Source organism: Notothenia coriiceps, unplaced genomic scaffold, assembly GCF_000735185.1.
Source record: "Notothenia coriiceps isolate Sejong01 unplaced genomic scaffold, NC01 NC01_scaffold00032781, whole genome shotgun sequence".
NCBI classification, from domain to species: domain Eukaryota; kingdom Metazoa; phylum Chordata; class Actinopteri; order Perciformes; family Nototheniidae; genus Notothenia; species Notothenia coriiceps.
This window is the reverse complement of record NW_011365482.1, coordinates 42067-59185: the sequence shown is the minus strand read 5'-3', so window position 1 is coordinate 59185 and position 17119 is coordinate 42067. Positions and strand designations below refer to the sequence as shown.

The 17119-nt window shown below is 45.6% G+C and overlaps 2 protein-coding genes across 4 annotated transcripts in view; one reads left to right on the top strand and one right to left on the bottom strand.

Moving 5' to 3' along the window:
- The first annotated feature begins 8460 nt into the window (after window positions 1-8460).
- Window positions 8461-12327, top strand: spx (spexin hormone). Of its 3 annotated transcripts, none has more exons than XM_010789300.1 (8): window positions 8461-8521; window positions 9002-9114; window positions 9355-9598; window positions 9847-9936; window positions 10799-10856; window positions 11282-11344; window positions 11525-11611; window positions 12142-12327. In XM_010789300.1, exons 3-8 carry the CDS (start codon window positions 9593-9595, stop codon window positions 12204-12206), a joined length of 369 nt encoding a protein of 122 aa, XP_010787602.1. In that variant the 5' UTR covers window positions 8461-8521; window positions 9002-9114; window positions 9355-9592; the 3' UTR covers window positions 12207-12327. The 3 variants fall into 3 exon arrangements, with proteins under 3 accessions (XP_010787602.1, XP_010787601.1, XP_010787600.1); XM_010789299.1 differs by having other exon boundaries at window positions 9341-9598; XM_010789298.1 differs by having other exon boundaries at window positions 9292-9598.
- Window positions 12328-12787: 460 nt separating this feature from the next.
- The window catches only part of gys2 (glycogen synthase 2), a 14086-nt gene continuing 9754 nt past the window's right edge, over window positions 12788-17119 (bottom strand). The window contains exons 10-14 of the mRNA XM_010789316.1: window positions 15316-15442; window positions 14890-14985; window positions 14536-14699; window positions 14168-14248; window positions 12788-13302 (exon numbers count right to left, since the gene is read on the bottom strand). Of these exons, the coding sequence (XP_010787618.1) occupies window positions 13102-13302; window positions 14168-14248; window positions 14536-14699; window positions 14890-14985; window positions 15316-15442 (669 nt within the window). The 3' untranslated portion in view covers window positions 12788-13101. The remainder of the gene's footprint in view (window positions 13303-14167; window positions 14249-14535; window positions 14700-14889; window positions 14986-15315; window positions 15443-17119) is intronic.

Here is a 17119-nt window from a genome sequence, read left to right as displayed (position 1 = left end):
CTCCAAATGTTAAAGATGGCTCAGGCCCTTTAGTCGGATGCATGGCCCATTAAAATGTGGAAAATCTGTAATGCGCCGGCCACATTGCTCAAAATAAAAGGGCGTGTAGAGTGATTCTCTGCTTATTGCATTAGTCGCTATTGTCCTTCTTCCTACACCCGGCAGCGTGCATTGAAGGCAACTTCCCACGTTAACTTTTGAATGGGGGGGGTGACGTCACGCCTGTTGCGAACTGCCATTGGTGGTTCCGTTGCGTCGCTTTGCCTCCGCTTGCCTCGTTCGAAAGTTGAGAAAAGTTCAACGGAAGCGTCAGCCAATCAAATCCCTCGCTAGCCCAATCAACTTTTGTGTCCGTGGGCGGGAGATTAATGTGATTGGTGTTGGTCGAGCTTCAGCAAACCCACGGCGGCAGAGCTCATACGCTAAACGCCAGTATGTCGCCACGTGTTAGATAGGGAACTCACGATAAGACCGGTCACAGATCAGTATACATACGCCTATGAGCTCAAAGAATCTTTATGAAAGGCTAGCGTAGTCGTTGTCATAAAATATAGTTTAGAACCTTCTGTTGTCCTAATTTTGTGACGAAGACATAGTCTGTTTATGCGACACCCATAAATCAACCTAAATCCGATCTATGAATTACGCACACGCCCTCTAATGTGAACATGACCGGAAAGCATCAAATATCAAATGTGAGCAATGATAGACACATGTTTATACGGTGTCACAAATTGATTAAAATAAACAGCTGCGCCAAGGACTTAACTGACACGGCTACTCACCCAAAGCGCCAATACGAAGATCTCGAATGAACCAGCTGCAATCACGCTACAACAGCTTGGTCCCCTGCAGGTGAGTCTCTGCCCAGAAAACCATCTCGTCTACCGTTCGTATGACCTACTCGTGGTCTCTTATCTGTTTGTATCCCCCCGGACTGACCGCAATATTACTATAGTTTGCTGCAGGCGCGATAAACATGCATAGGCCCGTCCGCGTGGTGCACTCTAATCCGATAACACGTAGTTTAATCAGCGGTTGGATATGAGGGAAAGTGACTGCTATGTTGTGTCACTTGGCGTCCTACTGTCACCGCACGGACAGGCGGTCTTGTCTGAGGTCCACTGGATGTTTGATTGGTCTAGTCTGACTATCTGCCAACCTCCGCTGTGCGCGATGATAGACCGAATAACACACAGGAGAATGCATGAGCTCTGAGAGCCAGCGACGATCCGCGGCCTGCACATTGGACACATGTGAACCATATCGCTGTCCCGCTCTTCGATAGAGTAGACTGTGGGCGCGCGATGAACAGTCTGGACACCCGGTAGTGCCCTGATGGTGCACCCATCCAATGCAGTTCGGCGTGACACAAGAAGAACGCCGCATGAGCTTTGCTACAGATGGTCTCACGCGCCTCTCTCGCGCGACCCAATTGACGTTGAGGGCGCTCTTGAAGCGTTAGAAATGGCCTAGCTTGCTCTTCGTAGAATGATGGCAGGGGCGGCCCACTGGTGTCGCGCTCGCGCCCGACTAGGTGTAATAGTCGCGATTGTCATCAACGACGAAGGTCTCGAGGTGGGACCACAGCCCCGCTTGGTCAGTGAGGGTGCTCATATACACGTGATGTGCTGTCGTGACGCGTCCTATGGTGCATAAATCGTATAAAAGAGCTGCTCTCGACGACGTCCGTTTATTATAGCACGTGTGAACATCTTCAGAAACACAATGCTGTCGCGACATCGTTTAGACACCCACACTGAGCGGACTCATACGCTTTGTCTGGACGCTGCAGGCACTATGCCTGGATGGGGATAATGTTATAAGATACTGTAGTAGCACTCCAGTGCTGTACATGCGGTTAAACTGTATGACGGATCGCGCTGGCATTAATGGTATGTAAACCCTTAGCATAGGAACGCTCCACTTCTCAGACTCAAGAGGCAAGCACCCAGCCATCGGATGTACGTCGAACCTGATGTCTATTTGTAGAATCGCTCACCGGACGACGGGCAGTCGCACAACATCGCTCGCCTCTACTATCTTCGATTCCCTGAGAGGGACAGAAGACTGTGCGCAATTTGCGACGTTGCGTATACTCTGTGTGTGGAGTCTCGGTTCTCTGGTCTTACATCGTTTGGTTCTCTCCACCTGTCGCCGAATGTCCGATAAAAAATACCACGCTCCGACCCAGTTGGCGGTGTAAGGCGTCTGCTTTCCCCGCAGATGCTGAAGACTGCTAAGACTAGAATAAGTGCGGCGTGAGGTAGCATGATGTGCAACCCCAGAAGGCTTGGTGACTATGCAGTATAAGTCTGTTCGCGCTGCGTTGGGGAGGCCCTGAATGGTGGAGCTACGTAAGCGTAGAGTAACCAAGCGCTCTTCTGTGAAGCATGCAGAAAAGACTCGTCTACTCTCCGCGCGCAACGGCGAGGCGACCAAAGTACAAGGAGCTGTTCCTCTGTCCTAAGGACGGTCTTCTGTATGTCGCACTACCTGTAACAACAGCGGCCAGCGGCGGGAAGGGACAGGAGACTGTCTGGCCAGTCGTGTCACAGGAGCCGTCCTACCCCATGTGCTGGACACCTCTGGTTACAGGAGACCATGGGCCGTGCCTCGACCTCATTCCGACGGCAAAGGTCCACCTCGGCCCTGCCGAACAAGGCTCTACGATTGTTCTCCACCACTTCTGGGTGAAGCCTCCACTCCCCTGGTGGAGGTTGTGCCGAGAGAGGAAATCTGCACCTGATTTCGGTCTCCTGTAGAAACACTGCTCGCAGGCTGGCCAAGCGGAGACGTCCAAGACAAGAGGCTCTGTGAACAGCACGGATGTAACTGTGAGGAGACTGCCCCTGCGTTAGAGAATATGATACATCGGGAAGACCTGCCTGAGGGACGGCCTTTGTCAACGAAGGGAAAAGGGCACACTGGCGCTGGTCCTGTGAAGTATGCGGCTCCGCTTTACAAGATAGACACATGAGCAGAGCTGCATATAGACCCTCCCACCATGGCAGCGGAAAAGCTCTAATAATCGCTATAGAAACTGTGATATCGTCTCTTCCTGGGCCCGACACACTGGACCGCATGAACGCAGAGTCGCTCAGCCTAGACACCATGGAACTGTCACTCCACACACTCATGAAGTGTACCTTGCCATGTTGACTTCTGTACCTCGCTCGAGTAACTAGTGCTTAGTCTCACGCGGGAAACTGGGATGTGACTAGCAACAGCCCGCAATCAGCAGAAGATAGGCCCATGCTCACCTCGCAGCAAAGTCGCCAACTGAGTGATGTCACAGTACTGGTGCTGGGACAACGCTGACTCTTTCTCTGCTGTGATGTGGCTCTTGTGCGCTGTGTGCCGTGTGCTCATAGTAGATAGCGATTCCATGATTCCTCACTCATCATGCCAAAAGGGCGAGGACAGCTAAGGGCTCTCTAACGGTCCACACATAACTTGTGCTTGATGTCTATGCGTGTACATTGTTGTGTCATATAATGAGCCAGTTATGAGTATGCTGTTAGTCGATTGATATGGAGAGGATTTCGCAGATGACATTGATTTCGTCCTACACCGCCTGTAACTTTTGTGCGTGTCAGTGTAGGACTGCTCTCGCGCTGAGACACACTATCTGTAGAGACTCTACCCAGAGATAAGGTGACACCGATGTGGATAGTGACCAGATGGTCAGCTCTTCCTCTCTAGCGGTGTTATAATGTGCTGAGATACCAGAACCTGGAGCACATACTGTCTCTTAAATGAAGGCGACGGAATAGTATACATCTGAGCCGATGGCACACGGGCCTCGACCCCGCCTAGCAGCCACGCAGCGCGATTGAGACTGAAGCGGCGAACCTCGGAGTTAGCCCTGTGGCCTGCAGGGTTTGGCGATACAGAGCTGCCGGCCTCCGACCGCTCGGTAGTGAGAAGCCACCCTTGGGGACGCACGAAGGGGATAGAGTTAGCGATATGAGGGGAAGTACCCGAGATACTCATAATGACTGGGTCTCATAGATAAGGCATATAACCTCAGGTAACAGTGTTCGTGCGTGGAATGGAGTCGCGAATCAGCAACGTGTAAGATTATGAGCGTGCCCCAATATGTACGTGTGTGAACCTACTCCGCTCCCTCGTGTTGACAACACGAGGGGTCTGCTGATCGCAGTCATAATAGAACAGAGGGACCCCCTCAGGAACTCTGCGTGTGTACCTCTGGAGGTTTCGCTATGATATCTGCCCACCTGATACAAATCCGCGGTCCAGAGAACTATCTTGGCACTCAATACCAAAGGAAAAGTACAGCCGAGATCGATATATCGCGCTCCTCTGCTGGATCATAGAGCAAAGAAGGGTCTATGATGCTGTCTCGCTAAGGCCAGTTAGGCTATAACGCGTTGAGGATCGCACAGATGAGCTCTTGGGCCACTGACGCGTAGGCCTTGCGCGGTCTCGTGTCGATACCTCGTACATCTTCGAGATAACGGCGCAGGAACGGCGTTGACGGCAACGGCGGCTCTTGATAGCTTGCACATGTTGGCTGTATATCCCTGGGTTAGGGTTGGATATTACAAATTGCACATCCTACGAGGGTCAGGTAATTTCTAGACCAGGCACCGCCGGGTAGCCTGACGGCCTGCTGCTGGGAAAAGCAGCCGACGACTGCTCCCCGGGGACTTATTATGTAGAGACGCTACGGACTCTCCCAGCACCGTTGGAGGGAGGCTAAAAACTCCCTGAGCCTCGTTGAGGCACTCATGCGCGCACCGGTGCTTGTCCTAGATAAGCCAGAGGAGCCGGCACGAAGTCATGGGAAGAGCGTTCGTCAGATGCGATACATGGATCTCCTCACGTAGACCACCAAGGGCCGGAAAGTAAAGGGGTCATGCGAGGTCCGCGGCTGGGAGACACAGTCGTTCGTTCGGCCTTTTCCGATGGCACGCTCACGCTATCTGGAGCCGCTCGCTACTCTACCGGCCACTCCTCTGTGGGGTGGCTTGTCCACCCTAACCCAGGGATGAGCGCGGGGAGGTTCCGGACGGCGGGCCCCTAACCTTCGGGCGCGCTCGCCAGAGCCATGCTGCCGGTCGGACGGAGACAAGACGATAGACGGCCTTATTGTCATCACAGTAGCCACAGAGACTGTCCGTCCTCTTGTTGTCTCAGGCGCGCCATTGAGCCACTAGGACCCCGGCTCATTCAGAGTTTAGCCTGCTGGGGGTTAATCTTCTCGGACTAGGATAATCGTTTCTGCGTGAGCAAGAAGTCGAGCGAGATATTCCGATCACTAAGCGACTGGACCTCAGTTGTATGGATGACAATCAACATAACAGATTCCTGAGTAGAGGTGCCCATCGACCTTAATATCTTTAAATGGACTATCGGACCCAACCCGACAGACACCCCTCGATAGGTCTCGCAAGAGTCGTGTGGTCAAACCTCGTTTAGCAGCTTTCATCCATAGCCGAATGACTGAGCCGTTAGTTTAAGGAGTTGTCTCTCCCTTCTTTCCTCACGTGACCATGATATGAGACTGTTCATAACCGACTATACTACTAGAAAGTATCTCTGTAGTTTCTCTTGTCAAGGATCACGTCTGTTATGCTGTAATTGCATCCATTACTGTCTCTTCGCGGTCTCTCCCTCTTTCTTATAAGAGAGAATGGTCAGCGGTCTAGGCGAGCAGCTCATTCGCAACCTCTAGCCCATGCACAGGGATTGTAGAAGGAGGCGATCCTGCCTGAGTGTGTAGCTTTGGGTCAGACGAACTGCTGTTTTCTGTAGCGTATGGTCTCTCTTCCCCTACGTTCCCAAGTGTAGAGCGCCAATGGTATTTGGAGATTTTACTAACGGGGCGGCGCTTCCTTTATTGTGCAGACAGAATGGGTCAGCTAAAAAAAGTGAAGCACTACGCGCAAAGGGTGTTTTGAGCTTCATGACAAGTACAGATACACCGTGGAGAAGAGACTGTTACAGCTGTGTCGCCCTCTTGTTCCCTAGCGCGTGAGCAACCAATCTTTAAACCTTGGAGTTGGGTCCTAGATTTGGATGACAACGACCATCTCTGTTGAGTGTGTCCTTCTATTCTGACCACCCTCGCTCTACTTCCTTTTGTCTGGGGTATTGACAATGCTGCACTGTTTTGTCCCATACACTTTCGAGTTCCTCTGGCAGTCTATGTGTAACAGAAATGGACAAGTCCTGCCTGTATTGACTCGTAGTAGCTGCGCAATGTAGCCTGGTCAGCTGAGCTTTGGCCGGCCCTTTGTCGGATCTCTGGGTCTTGTGCTTCGAAACAGTGCATTACAGCTCGCATTGGACAACGTACATCCCAACGCTAGAATCTTATGGCACATGTGAAGGTGTGATGCTCAGCTGATCTCTATGTATCCTTGGTCACTCTCCGCTCACCGCTGTGTAAGGTCTAGAGGGGCCTATAGTGTGTCTGATGGCGTGCCCATGGGCGCCATCCCATCCCGCCGGTGTAATGATTGACTGTAGACACCGCTCAGATCCCTGGTCTAGATGTATCGATTCTGCCTGAGGTTCCTGGGTGCGCACATGGCGGCAGCCATGTATGAGTTCAGGTGTTCAGATACGGTACTGACTAGTTCGATAGACGGTGTGTGTGCGCGGTGGGCAATCACGAGGAGGATAGGTGCATACCTGATTTAGCAAGGTCACAGGCACTGGAGACCAATTTCAGGGTAGCAGCTTCGCGCCTGTCTGCTTGCTATTGTCAGCTCAGGCATCTTTATTGTGACTCCATAGACCATCTCAAACGCTGCAGGTGTAGCGATGCGGTGTGGCAGGCAGACTGGTTCCGTCTGTGGTCGCCTCCCAGGAGGTGATCCTCAACGTGAAGAGTTAGCACTGTGCTGCTGCCAGGCATTTTTACCCCAATGACGAACAGGCACGTGCTCGTTGTTCTGTACACACAGATGTCGTCTGAGACTCGACCATAGGGTTGGGCACCAGGTCCGCACAGCTGCTCGGTTTCACAGAGCCTCTTGTCTTGGACGTCTCCTCCGCTTGGCCAGCCTGCGAGCAGTGTTCTACCAGGAGAACCGAAATCAGGTGGCAGATTTATACCTCTCTCTCAGAAGCACAAACCCTTCCACCAGCAGGGAAGTGAAGCGGCTTCACCAGGAAGTAGGTTAGGAAGACAATCTGGAGCCTTTTTAGGCATAGGTCCGATACTACAGAGCTTTGACTCGGAAGATCGAGCACTGCCCCCTACTGGGGTTCTCCTGGATCAGAGGTGTCCAAGCACCCACATGGGGGCAGGACGCTCCTGGACTCACGTAACTGGCCAGACAGTCTCCTGTACGCTTCCCGCCGCTGCCGCTGTTGTTACAGATGCTTCAGAGGGTCCTTACTCACGGGCACAGGCTCCTTCTGGTCGCCCCCCGTTGGCCGGGGAGAGTTTGGTTCCCGCTGCTGCGCAGTCTCTGCTGCGTTCCACCATGGCGCCTCCCCGACAGGAAGGACCTTCTGTCACAGCTCAGGGGTCAGATCTGGCATCCCTCACCGCCTTCAGCTCTGGGCTTGGCATCTGCGGGGCCCAACCCACTGTTGAGCGTTTTTACGGCATCTGTCAGGGAAACTATCCTGAATGCCAGAGCACCATCCCTCCGAGCACAGTACGGTGCAAATGGAAGCTCTTTCTCCCTCAGGGAAGCGAGTTGGGGAGTTGCATGCCCTCTCCGTGAGCGATACATGCCTGAGGTGGAACTCCGATGGCTCGGGTGTTGCCCTCTGGCCGAATGTGGCGTTCCTGCCTAAGGTGCTTCCACTTGCCCACTCCAATCGGCCCATACAGCTGGCACGCTTTAACGTCCCACAGGAGAGCCGCACGCCCGAGTTGCTGTGCCCTGTGTGTGCCCTAAGAGCGCATGTCGATGCTACGGCCTATATACGGCTCTCAGAGCAGCTCTTTGTTTGCCATGGCGGCACTAGGAAGGGTTGTGCCCTCTCTAAGCAGCGGCTGTCCCACTGGGTTGTTGATACAATCGCACATGCCTATGGGGCCAGTGGCCGCCCCCTGCCATCAGGGGTGCGATGCCACTCTACAAGGAGCGTCTCAACGTCTTGGGCCGCCCTGAGAGGAGTGCACCTGGAGACCATCTGCGCCGCGGCGTCTTCGGGCACATTCTCCAGGTTCTACCGGGTCAATGTCACCACCCCCCATCCTTTGGGCGTGGTCCTGTTGCCAAGCTCCGCTGCTTCCAGCTAGGTGAGTATTTGGTTTCTTCATGACATGGTTGGTATAAGCCATCCAGTGCTAAAGCACAGCCTCTGGCGGTCAGTAGGGACGAAATGGAAAAATAGTTACGTCTGTAACTACGGTTCTATGAGTCCCGGATGACCGCCAGAGTTTCCTGTCACTCAGAATTATTGCGGTCATCCGGGACTCATAGAACCGTAGTTACAGACGTAACTATCGTTTTTCTGTGTCTCCTGCAGGTTTCCATGTTTACTGATTGCAGCTGGATCATGAAATGTTGATGCGCGTGTTGCCGCGGTAATGCTTGGCGCTTACGTTATTATTATTTGTGACACCTAAACGATGTTTGACATCCTCTTAGATTGATCTTTTTCATGTTCACATTAAAAATGTTGTCTTATATAAACGTTTAATTGATTATGGACAAAACAAATACATCTACAGATAACAAAAGGCGTTATAAACTATATTTTGATAGCTCTCTTTAAAATCCTTTGTAAAGCGTTAATACTTTAAGCTTTTGTTTAACTGAATCTGGATTATGTAGCCTACATAATCTGCAAATATTTTACACCAATTCAACAATCAAAAATCTGTTTCAAAAATGGAGATAAAGAAACCTAGTTACCCACCTCGGTATTTAAATATCTTCAAAGGAATCTAATCAGCAATATAGCCAACATGTTAAGTGCATTTTTCTCTCGGGGAGCAGCGGTGGGGGGATTTGGACTCAATACCTCAGTGTTTCTAATAACATATAACCCTCTTTCTTCTCAGTACCATGGGGCTTCCCTGGAACTTAATCGTATATTGTTGACCGTTTGACATCATTGACAGGAACATTCACTTCCCTGTCTCGCTCACAGCCTCGGATAATTGCATTGGTAATGGTAAGTGTGGCCTTTTGATTCATAAATCCAATGCTCTCCTCTTTGTGCTCCAGTGAGCAAGGTGCAAACATATCAATACAAACACAGAGGGGGGACATATTAGTGATTATTCATTCTTATATTGACTGTGCCTTCATCACCCAGGACTATTTCACATTTGTCAATAACAGCATGCAGCTCCAACGTGTGTAATTTTGACACGGGGGAGCTGACGTGTTTCTGACAGGTGTTTTAATGCAGAGGTATTTACAAGGCTCTCAATGGAAGGAGCTGAATCGATGGATGGCTGCATTCATTCACTCTCCTCACCGCCCCCGTTTCAACAAATTGGCCTGACCTATGGTTGCAGGCATCGTGAAGGAGCGTGGAGCAGGGAGGGTATAAATACTGGGAGAGGGGTCCCAGCCAGCAAGTATCCTGAACCTTTGACTGCCTCCTCCTCTCTGCTGGACACAAGGCTGCAAACACCTCTGACACCATGAAGGCAAGTACAATGCATGAAAGGCTTTGTTTTAATTTGGTGGTAAAATGATGTGCAATGGAGTGTAGTTGCATTACGGAATTTGAAAACTTTAATTGATTTATTAATACTGGCAATACTGAGAAGCCCATGAAATTCCGGGATTTTATGCATCATTCGACAGCTGGGAAGTGTTTTTTAACATTAGTATCTGAGAGATTTTGCTTGGTTACAAATAATGAATTAACACCATTTTTCTTTATCTTCCACAGGGTTTGAGGACCATCACTTTGACATATGTTGGCCTGCTCACCCTTATACTGCTGGCGTCGTTTATCTCACAGTCGTGGGGCGCACCAAAGGTAAACCTCATCATATCACGACTCCTGACTTTTCCCTGTGTTTTTTATATATCTGTTGTAATTTATTGTCTTTTATTGTGATTGTAGTAATGTGTTTTTATGTGATTGTAGTATTTATTACATGTACAGCCCTTTGGCCCGACCAAAAATCGCTTTTAAATGTGCATTATAAATAAACTTTGATTTGATATTTATACAACTTTTGACAGTAAGGATTTCACTCAATAATGGTAAAATGAGAGCTAAAAATCAATAAAACTAAAATAGTGTTATCTAACAGAAGGGTTGGGGTTATACACAGGCTTGGGGAGTAACTGATTACATGAAAAATTGTAATCCTTAATGGATTACAGTTACCCCAACTTCTCGCCACAACAATTATAGGTAGACGTACTGAATTAATGTTCTTTATAGTTTATATTTAGGCTACTTTAATTCTTCATATGTTAAATACATTTTTTTTTTATGCAGTAGGTGGACGCCTAATTTACTAAACAAAAATACAGTTTGCTTTTAATTAATGTATAAAGCTTAAACACCATTTGTAAACTATTACTGTTACTACATTTAGATTTTCCTTTTTTGAAGTTACATTGTTCCAATCACTTAAGTAAAAGCATGTCATTTTTATTTTATTTCCCTCTTGTTTTTAATTTGCATTGCATTTGATATTGAGGTTATCCAAAAGTAACGGAAAGCAATCAGGATACATTACTTTTCTATTTTGATACTCCGATTAGGTTGCTGATTGCATTTTCTTTCACATTTAACAGATTACATTTTTTAAGTAACCCTCCGAACCCTGGGTATAAAACAAAAGCATCAAATGAATTCAGCTTTAAGATGTGTTTCTTCATTAAAGGGCTCTTTCCAACGGAGAAACTGGAGCCCGCAGGCTATGCTGTACCTTAAGGGCACTCGTATGTATTCACCTACTGATCCTCTGTCCGTATGGAGACCCAAAGTGTTCAATGTTAGAAAAGAAATACGAGAATTTAATTCAACCAATCAAGGAATTCTATTTTGAAAGGATTTTTGTTTAATTCTGTTTTATTTAATAATTGCCAGTATTTCTATGTATCCATTAAACATGAAAAACAAGGCAGTCAGTCTATTTGACTTTGTGATGAAATAAGAAGAGCGATCATTGTGAAAAAACAATTCCATATAATGAGTTATACTGCAAAACATGTATGTTTATTCATCTTCTGAATCTTGTGTATCGAATATCTTGTGTATTTATTTGACAATTGTCTTGCTCTCTAGCTTTAGATAAGTTGCGTACCTGTTTCTACGTTACATTCCCGAGCGTTGGATACCTTTTAATCTATTTTTGTATTACCAGAGGGACGAAGATTCATCTCAGAGGATCGTAAAGAAGGAGATGTCTATGACACATTACACTTAGGTAGGACGAATGTTTTTAAGCAAAATTGTAGATTTTGTTGGAACATGCTTTTCCTTTATTTTATGGGAAATATAAGAACGTTTCCCCAAGAGCTTCCAAAAACGGTCTTAAAAGTGGAATCCCCCTTTGGCCCATTAAGCAGGTAGATAATCTTTGTTTGGTGTTTTTTCTCCCCGTCAGAGACCCGCAGTCAGAACACAGAGAATCTGAGCGTGGACCAGGCCGCCGCCGTCCTGCTCAACTTCCTGCAGCAGACCAGAGAGGGAGGTGAGAGCTAAATCTGTTCATCCAACACACAGCAGCTGGATCCATTTCTGCAGGTCGCACATGAAGGGCATAAGGTTTGGTTACAGAAGAGGAAGAATGAATTAATAAAGTCAATACATGTAAATATTGATCTACTGTAGCAATTAGCCCTTTATGATTAAAACTCTATATCCTACTTATATAACTTGAAGCTTTAGTTGGTTAGTAGTGCATATCATTTTTTCTTTTTGGGAGAAAAAGGCAACATTGATTCTGTTCTTCTTAAATTACCAGTTGAAAAAGCTTTTAGATACAGTTTAACAGGTTACACTCACACATGCATCCATTTCAAGGATCTTCCAAAACTTTCAAGGGTTTTATTGGTTAAAGATACAATGAACAGCATGATTGTCTAAATGAAGTCCACAAGGACTTTGAAAGGTTTTAGATTAAAGATTCTATATTCTTGCTCTGTCTAATACACAAAAAACATATATATTGTATATTGTCATTCCACAATTTAATGTTAATTTTCTCTTTTTATTACCCAGCTAAGGAGAATCCAAATGAGGTGTATTTCCAGGAGCTGCCGGTGTGGAAGAGAGAATACTTTTGATCGTCTTTCATACATTTCATTTCTTCAGTCCTGTGTAAAATTCCAGTTGTTTTGTATCTATAAATTATCTGACAATGTTTGAAATGTGATGTTTTAATAAAAGGAGTTTGAATCCATAGCACTATTGGTCTGATATTGTCAAAGTGTTTTAAACTTCCATGATAGAATATTCAAGGTATGTTTCAAAACCATTATGACACCCAAAATGTTAAAAACACAATTGTTGTGCAACGTCTCTGAAAACAATAGGTGGACATAATGGGAAGAAAGTAGAAAAAACAAACGTTACATTTATAAATACCTCCGGCTATACGGATACAATAAATGTTATGGTAATACAGTATATGAACCCAGCAGATCTAATCAGCCAACTTCACTGCTGGACTTTGTTGATTAACCAGCATCTTAGCAATGTAGCATACATACTCAAATATTACTTTTTCACTTATATTTGGCTAAAAGAGGACTAAAAAAATCAACACAGCCACTCAGGGTTGTAACTTGTAAAATGTATTTATTTGTTGTATTAATTTCCTGATCAAAGGTAGACAACATTTTGTTGTTTCTTTGTAACTCGACTGAGATAAAACAAGTACATTGAAAACACTTATGGGCCAAGACCGTAGCCTTGGGGAACACCACAATTAAACTCAGCTTCAAGACAGTAGTCTAGGTTATGTGATGGACCTGATCAGGTCTAGTTGTTCCAATATAGCAATATTGCAAGCATCCAATGTCACAACACTTTCAGGCCTTTCAATATTTTGTCCCTAATCTACATTTTCTGACTTTATTATTTTTAAAACTGTCAAACAATGGGTGACTTAGTGTAAACCTGTTTATAATCTTCAGCTTCTAATAGTCAATCTCAGTATCTTGACTCTCCAAGTTGCTTTTACTTGCCCTCCTGCACGTCCCCCAGCACAAAGGGAGCCTTGATGTTCAGTCGATCCCTCTCGGCCTCTTCATCTTCATCATAGGGCTCATAATCATCATCGTCGTCATCCTCCACATCGCTATGGTGGGGGGTGGAGTGGACGGAGGCAGAGGGAGAGGCGGGTACCGAGTAGGGCCGAGGGTAACGGAAACCTTCTGTCTGTAGACACAAAGGTATAACTTCACATTACTCTGCTACCGTAATATTGTCTGTAGGTAAAAAGCTGCAATGTGTTTCGAGAGTAAATTTCATTTTCATTAATCCGGCTATTCCTTTCTTTCTTCCTCCCCTTTTCCAGCCACCTGTCCGTTTTCTCATCTCCTTTTACTTGTCTTTTATTTGCACTAACATCCCTTCCTTCTTTATCCACTCTTCCCCTATTAAAGCCCAACTCATACCGTCCTGCCTTTGATTTCCCCCTATTCCCATTTTCTTAATTTCTTTCGGTCTTGTCCTTCAAATATCTATCAAGACTTAATATTTTGCATCAAATATCGGTGCCCAGCGATGTACGTCATCACACTCCACGATGATGTCCTGTCATTCATCCAAATGTTAGGCTGTCAATTAAATCAAAAAGTTTCCAATGTGTGTGTTGGGCAGTACAGGAGACTGATTCTCATTGCTTATCAAGTGTAATAAATAGAGCCAAATAAACAATTATGAATATTGTAATGTGAAATAATATCAATTGGTAGCTGCTGTTTGAAACGCCAAATAACCTACAACCATGAAAAGATTTTCACCCCTCCCAAATAGGAGGATGACACCCATTTTGCATCCCTTTGTGGACATTTGATTTACTTTTAAACATAATTTTATCTACCACTTCATATTTATTTTTCAAATGATGTGCAATGTCTTGTTTTAACATGCTGTCACAAAACAAAAGCATAATCTTAATTGGGATCAATAAAGTATATATTATCTCATGTTATACAAATTATTTAGATGGAGCGTTGATTGTATCCATTCTCTAGTTCTGTCACTCATTCTCCATAATTTTTTTAACACATTTCCTTACCTTCAAAGGGGCCATGGGGTCCATCTTGAACTTGTCGGGGAAAGCCCTGTTTAGTGCCAGATGGCGGGCGTGTACGTAGAACTGCAAAACACAAGTCAGCAGAGATCTACATCAAACAACTGTACACGTTTGACCAAACATCTTGGTTTTCTTTGTTTGTTTTTTTACATATTTTTTGTTGTACTAACACTAAAGATAACTCCACATTTACATCCAGTTGAAGAACATAATGGTGTTCGTTCCAATCAAGCTCAATTTCAAACAACCTAATCTGCTGTTTAAATAAATTACTTTTTTCTTTAGGCAGACAAACGGATTCAAAGACTGCTGTCAAACATCTATTTAGTGCCGATGCAGGGGAAACTGACCCGTCCCAGGTATCTCCAGTCCAGCAGGTCAGACAGCCTCTCTGTTCGGTTCCTCTGGATGATGCGCTGGCGCAGAGACTGCTGGCAGAAACTGAACATGAACTGGGTCAGCTGGTTACACGACTCCTCAGCTGAGCGGAAACGGCGGTCCACGATGTAAACACCTGACAGAGACAGAAGAGGGAGAATAGACCAGTGTCAATCTAAAAGTCCCTAAAAATGAAACAGCTCTTGGAGATTTGAGATTAATCCGTAATAATAATACAACGTGTGTGTGTGTGTGTGTGTGTGTGTGTGTGTGTGTGTGTGTGTGTGTGTGTGTGTGTGTGTGTGTGTGTGTGTATTTGTCCACACCGTAGGCAGCAGGGTCTGACACATGCTCCTCCATGAAGCAGCCGAAACCTGACAGGTTGGTGGTCACACTGGGAATGCCCATAACAGTACACTCACCTGGGGAAATACAGCACAGCTCACAAAAGGTACGGTATATTTGTAGTAATGTGAATTGGTATCAAGTTAGAAAACACCCAATCAAAAAGCCATTCAAACGCTCCTCGATTCGTGGCTGAAGGAGCGGATTGCAGATTATACACGATGTTTACGTGTAAGTCAGTTAACAATGGCTCATATGCCTTACCGGTTCCACAGAATTCACAAGGACTAATCTTTCATTGCCTCATGTAGAGATTTGTAACTGCAGTGCCTCTGAATTCCAGTAACATGAAACGTCTGTGTGTGTGGAATCTGTGGATGTATGTGCACATTGAAATGATAGGTTACCAGGTGTGTAACCCCATGGTTCATAGTAGGAGGGGAATACTCCAAGGTTGCATCCACGAACAAAGTCCTCGTAGTCCATCGGCAGCAGAGGACTGGTGGAGGACAGGAACTCAGGGTGGAAGATAATCTAGAAGATGGTGTAGAAACATGAGAAGTAAACATATTCTGTCACTACCAGGATATTATTTATCGATGTTTTGGTACCTTCCAGCACATTGTTGGATTCTAGTGGCTTTGGTTAATCCCTGATTTCTACTCTAAAGCCTCTAGGAGTGAGTTTTCACAAGATGTAATGCATACATTTTTGTACAGACATTGGTGGTTCCACGAAAACAACCCTTCTCCACGAAAAACACCTTGATAATGACAATCTTGTTTTATTTGTGAATTAACAACGGCCTATTGACTCTAAGAGCTGCTAGAATGGCTGCAAACGTTTAGCCTCTTAGATTCTAGAAGTCCTTCTTGATTCCGACCGACATTATGTCAGAATTGTACTTATATCACCAGGCAATTTGGAAAATTCCCACAGACTGACACCAGAAGACAAAGAGGAAGCCCACTTTAATAATCCGGATAGTAAAAGAAAAAAAAGAATTTGAAAAAAATTAACAAAAAGTCAACTTAATTATGAATTTCACCTGGATATTACGATATTAAACTTATTAATACATCCCCGGTATGGATAATATTCCATAATAAATATACAAAATTAAAAGTTTTATGGTTTGTCTAGTCGTAAGATAAGGTAAGGAGTAAAGCGAGTTAAATGTGGACGGAAAGTACGAGCCTAAGCACTCTTGTCGTGTTAGACACACGCGGGACTTATACATGATATTTCGCAGAGGTCGCGAAAGCTTGCCGTTCAGGCACGACAGGGAGGACTAACCACCTTTCAACCTGGGTTATAGGCAAATCGCGTGGCAGGATGCAGTCTTTTCAAGTTTAGACCTAGTCAGACATAGTCTAGACAACGTCGGGGAAAAATTCTCAAACCCATACCTCATTTTATCTCTCCAACCAAAAGACGTGAACACTCAAGGGACTTTTGCCCTGGTATTAGTACATTATTTCTTATGTTTCCCGTTAAAACGGTACTATCCAGGGGAATTTCAAAGTCATAGGTTGCAATTTTTGTATTGCCGCGTTAAAAAAGGAGTATATTTACTACAAAAGTTTCTTACCTATTAGCAAAGTTAATTAGCACTATAGTTAATAACTGGGTTTATTAGCTCTAATACTAAAAAATCGGTATTAGCCCGTCGGGATTGTATGTAATGATTTTTCCAAGGTAAAGGGGAAAGGTCCCTATCGTCGTGTGTGACCTTCCTCTTCAAACCATTGTGCGACATACTACGAGAGATATTCATACTGTGACATCCCGTGGTGTCAGGAAACAAAATGTGTACACATGTAGGTGTGAACAGTAGGGACTACTTACTGACCTCTTACACACAAGGTACAAACACACAATAACAAACGAGAAGGTACTCCGTCTAGGGACTGTACTTGAGGTAAGACACTAGCTCTGCTGAAGTGTTAATACTTCTTCTCGGTAGATGCGGTGAGTCCATTACCTGGGATATATAAAGAAGATAAGTTTTTATTTTTGTTTATGACCGTGAGAAAAATGCTCAGAACTTTTTATTTTTACTGGTTTGTGTGGACAGGTGAAAAACTTGTTTTTGAGGTAGTCTCTGGTGGTGGAGGGAGGCCATTGGTAGTGTTGTACTAACTGCGCGTTGTCTAGGAGTAAGAAAGCTTCAGTCTGCGTAGCCGGACATAGTTGAGTCCTTGCTAGCGC

Coding starts and splice junctions, on each gene's coding strand:
- spx (XM_010789300.1), top strand. Junction 9,937..10,798: donor AGTCGTGGGGCGCACCAAAG/GTAAACCTCATC, acceptor TCTTCATTAAAG/GGCTCTTTCCAACGGAGAAA. Junction 11,612..12,141: donor GCAGCAGACCAGAGAGGGAG/GTGAGAGCTAAA, acceptor TTTATTACCCAG/CTAAGGAGAATCCAAATGAG.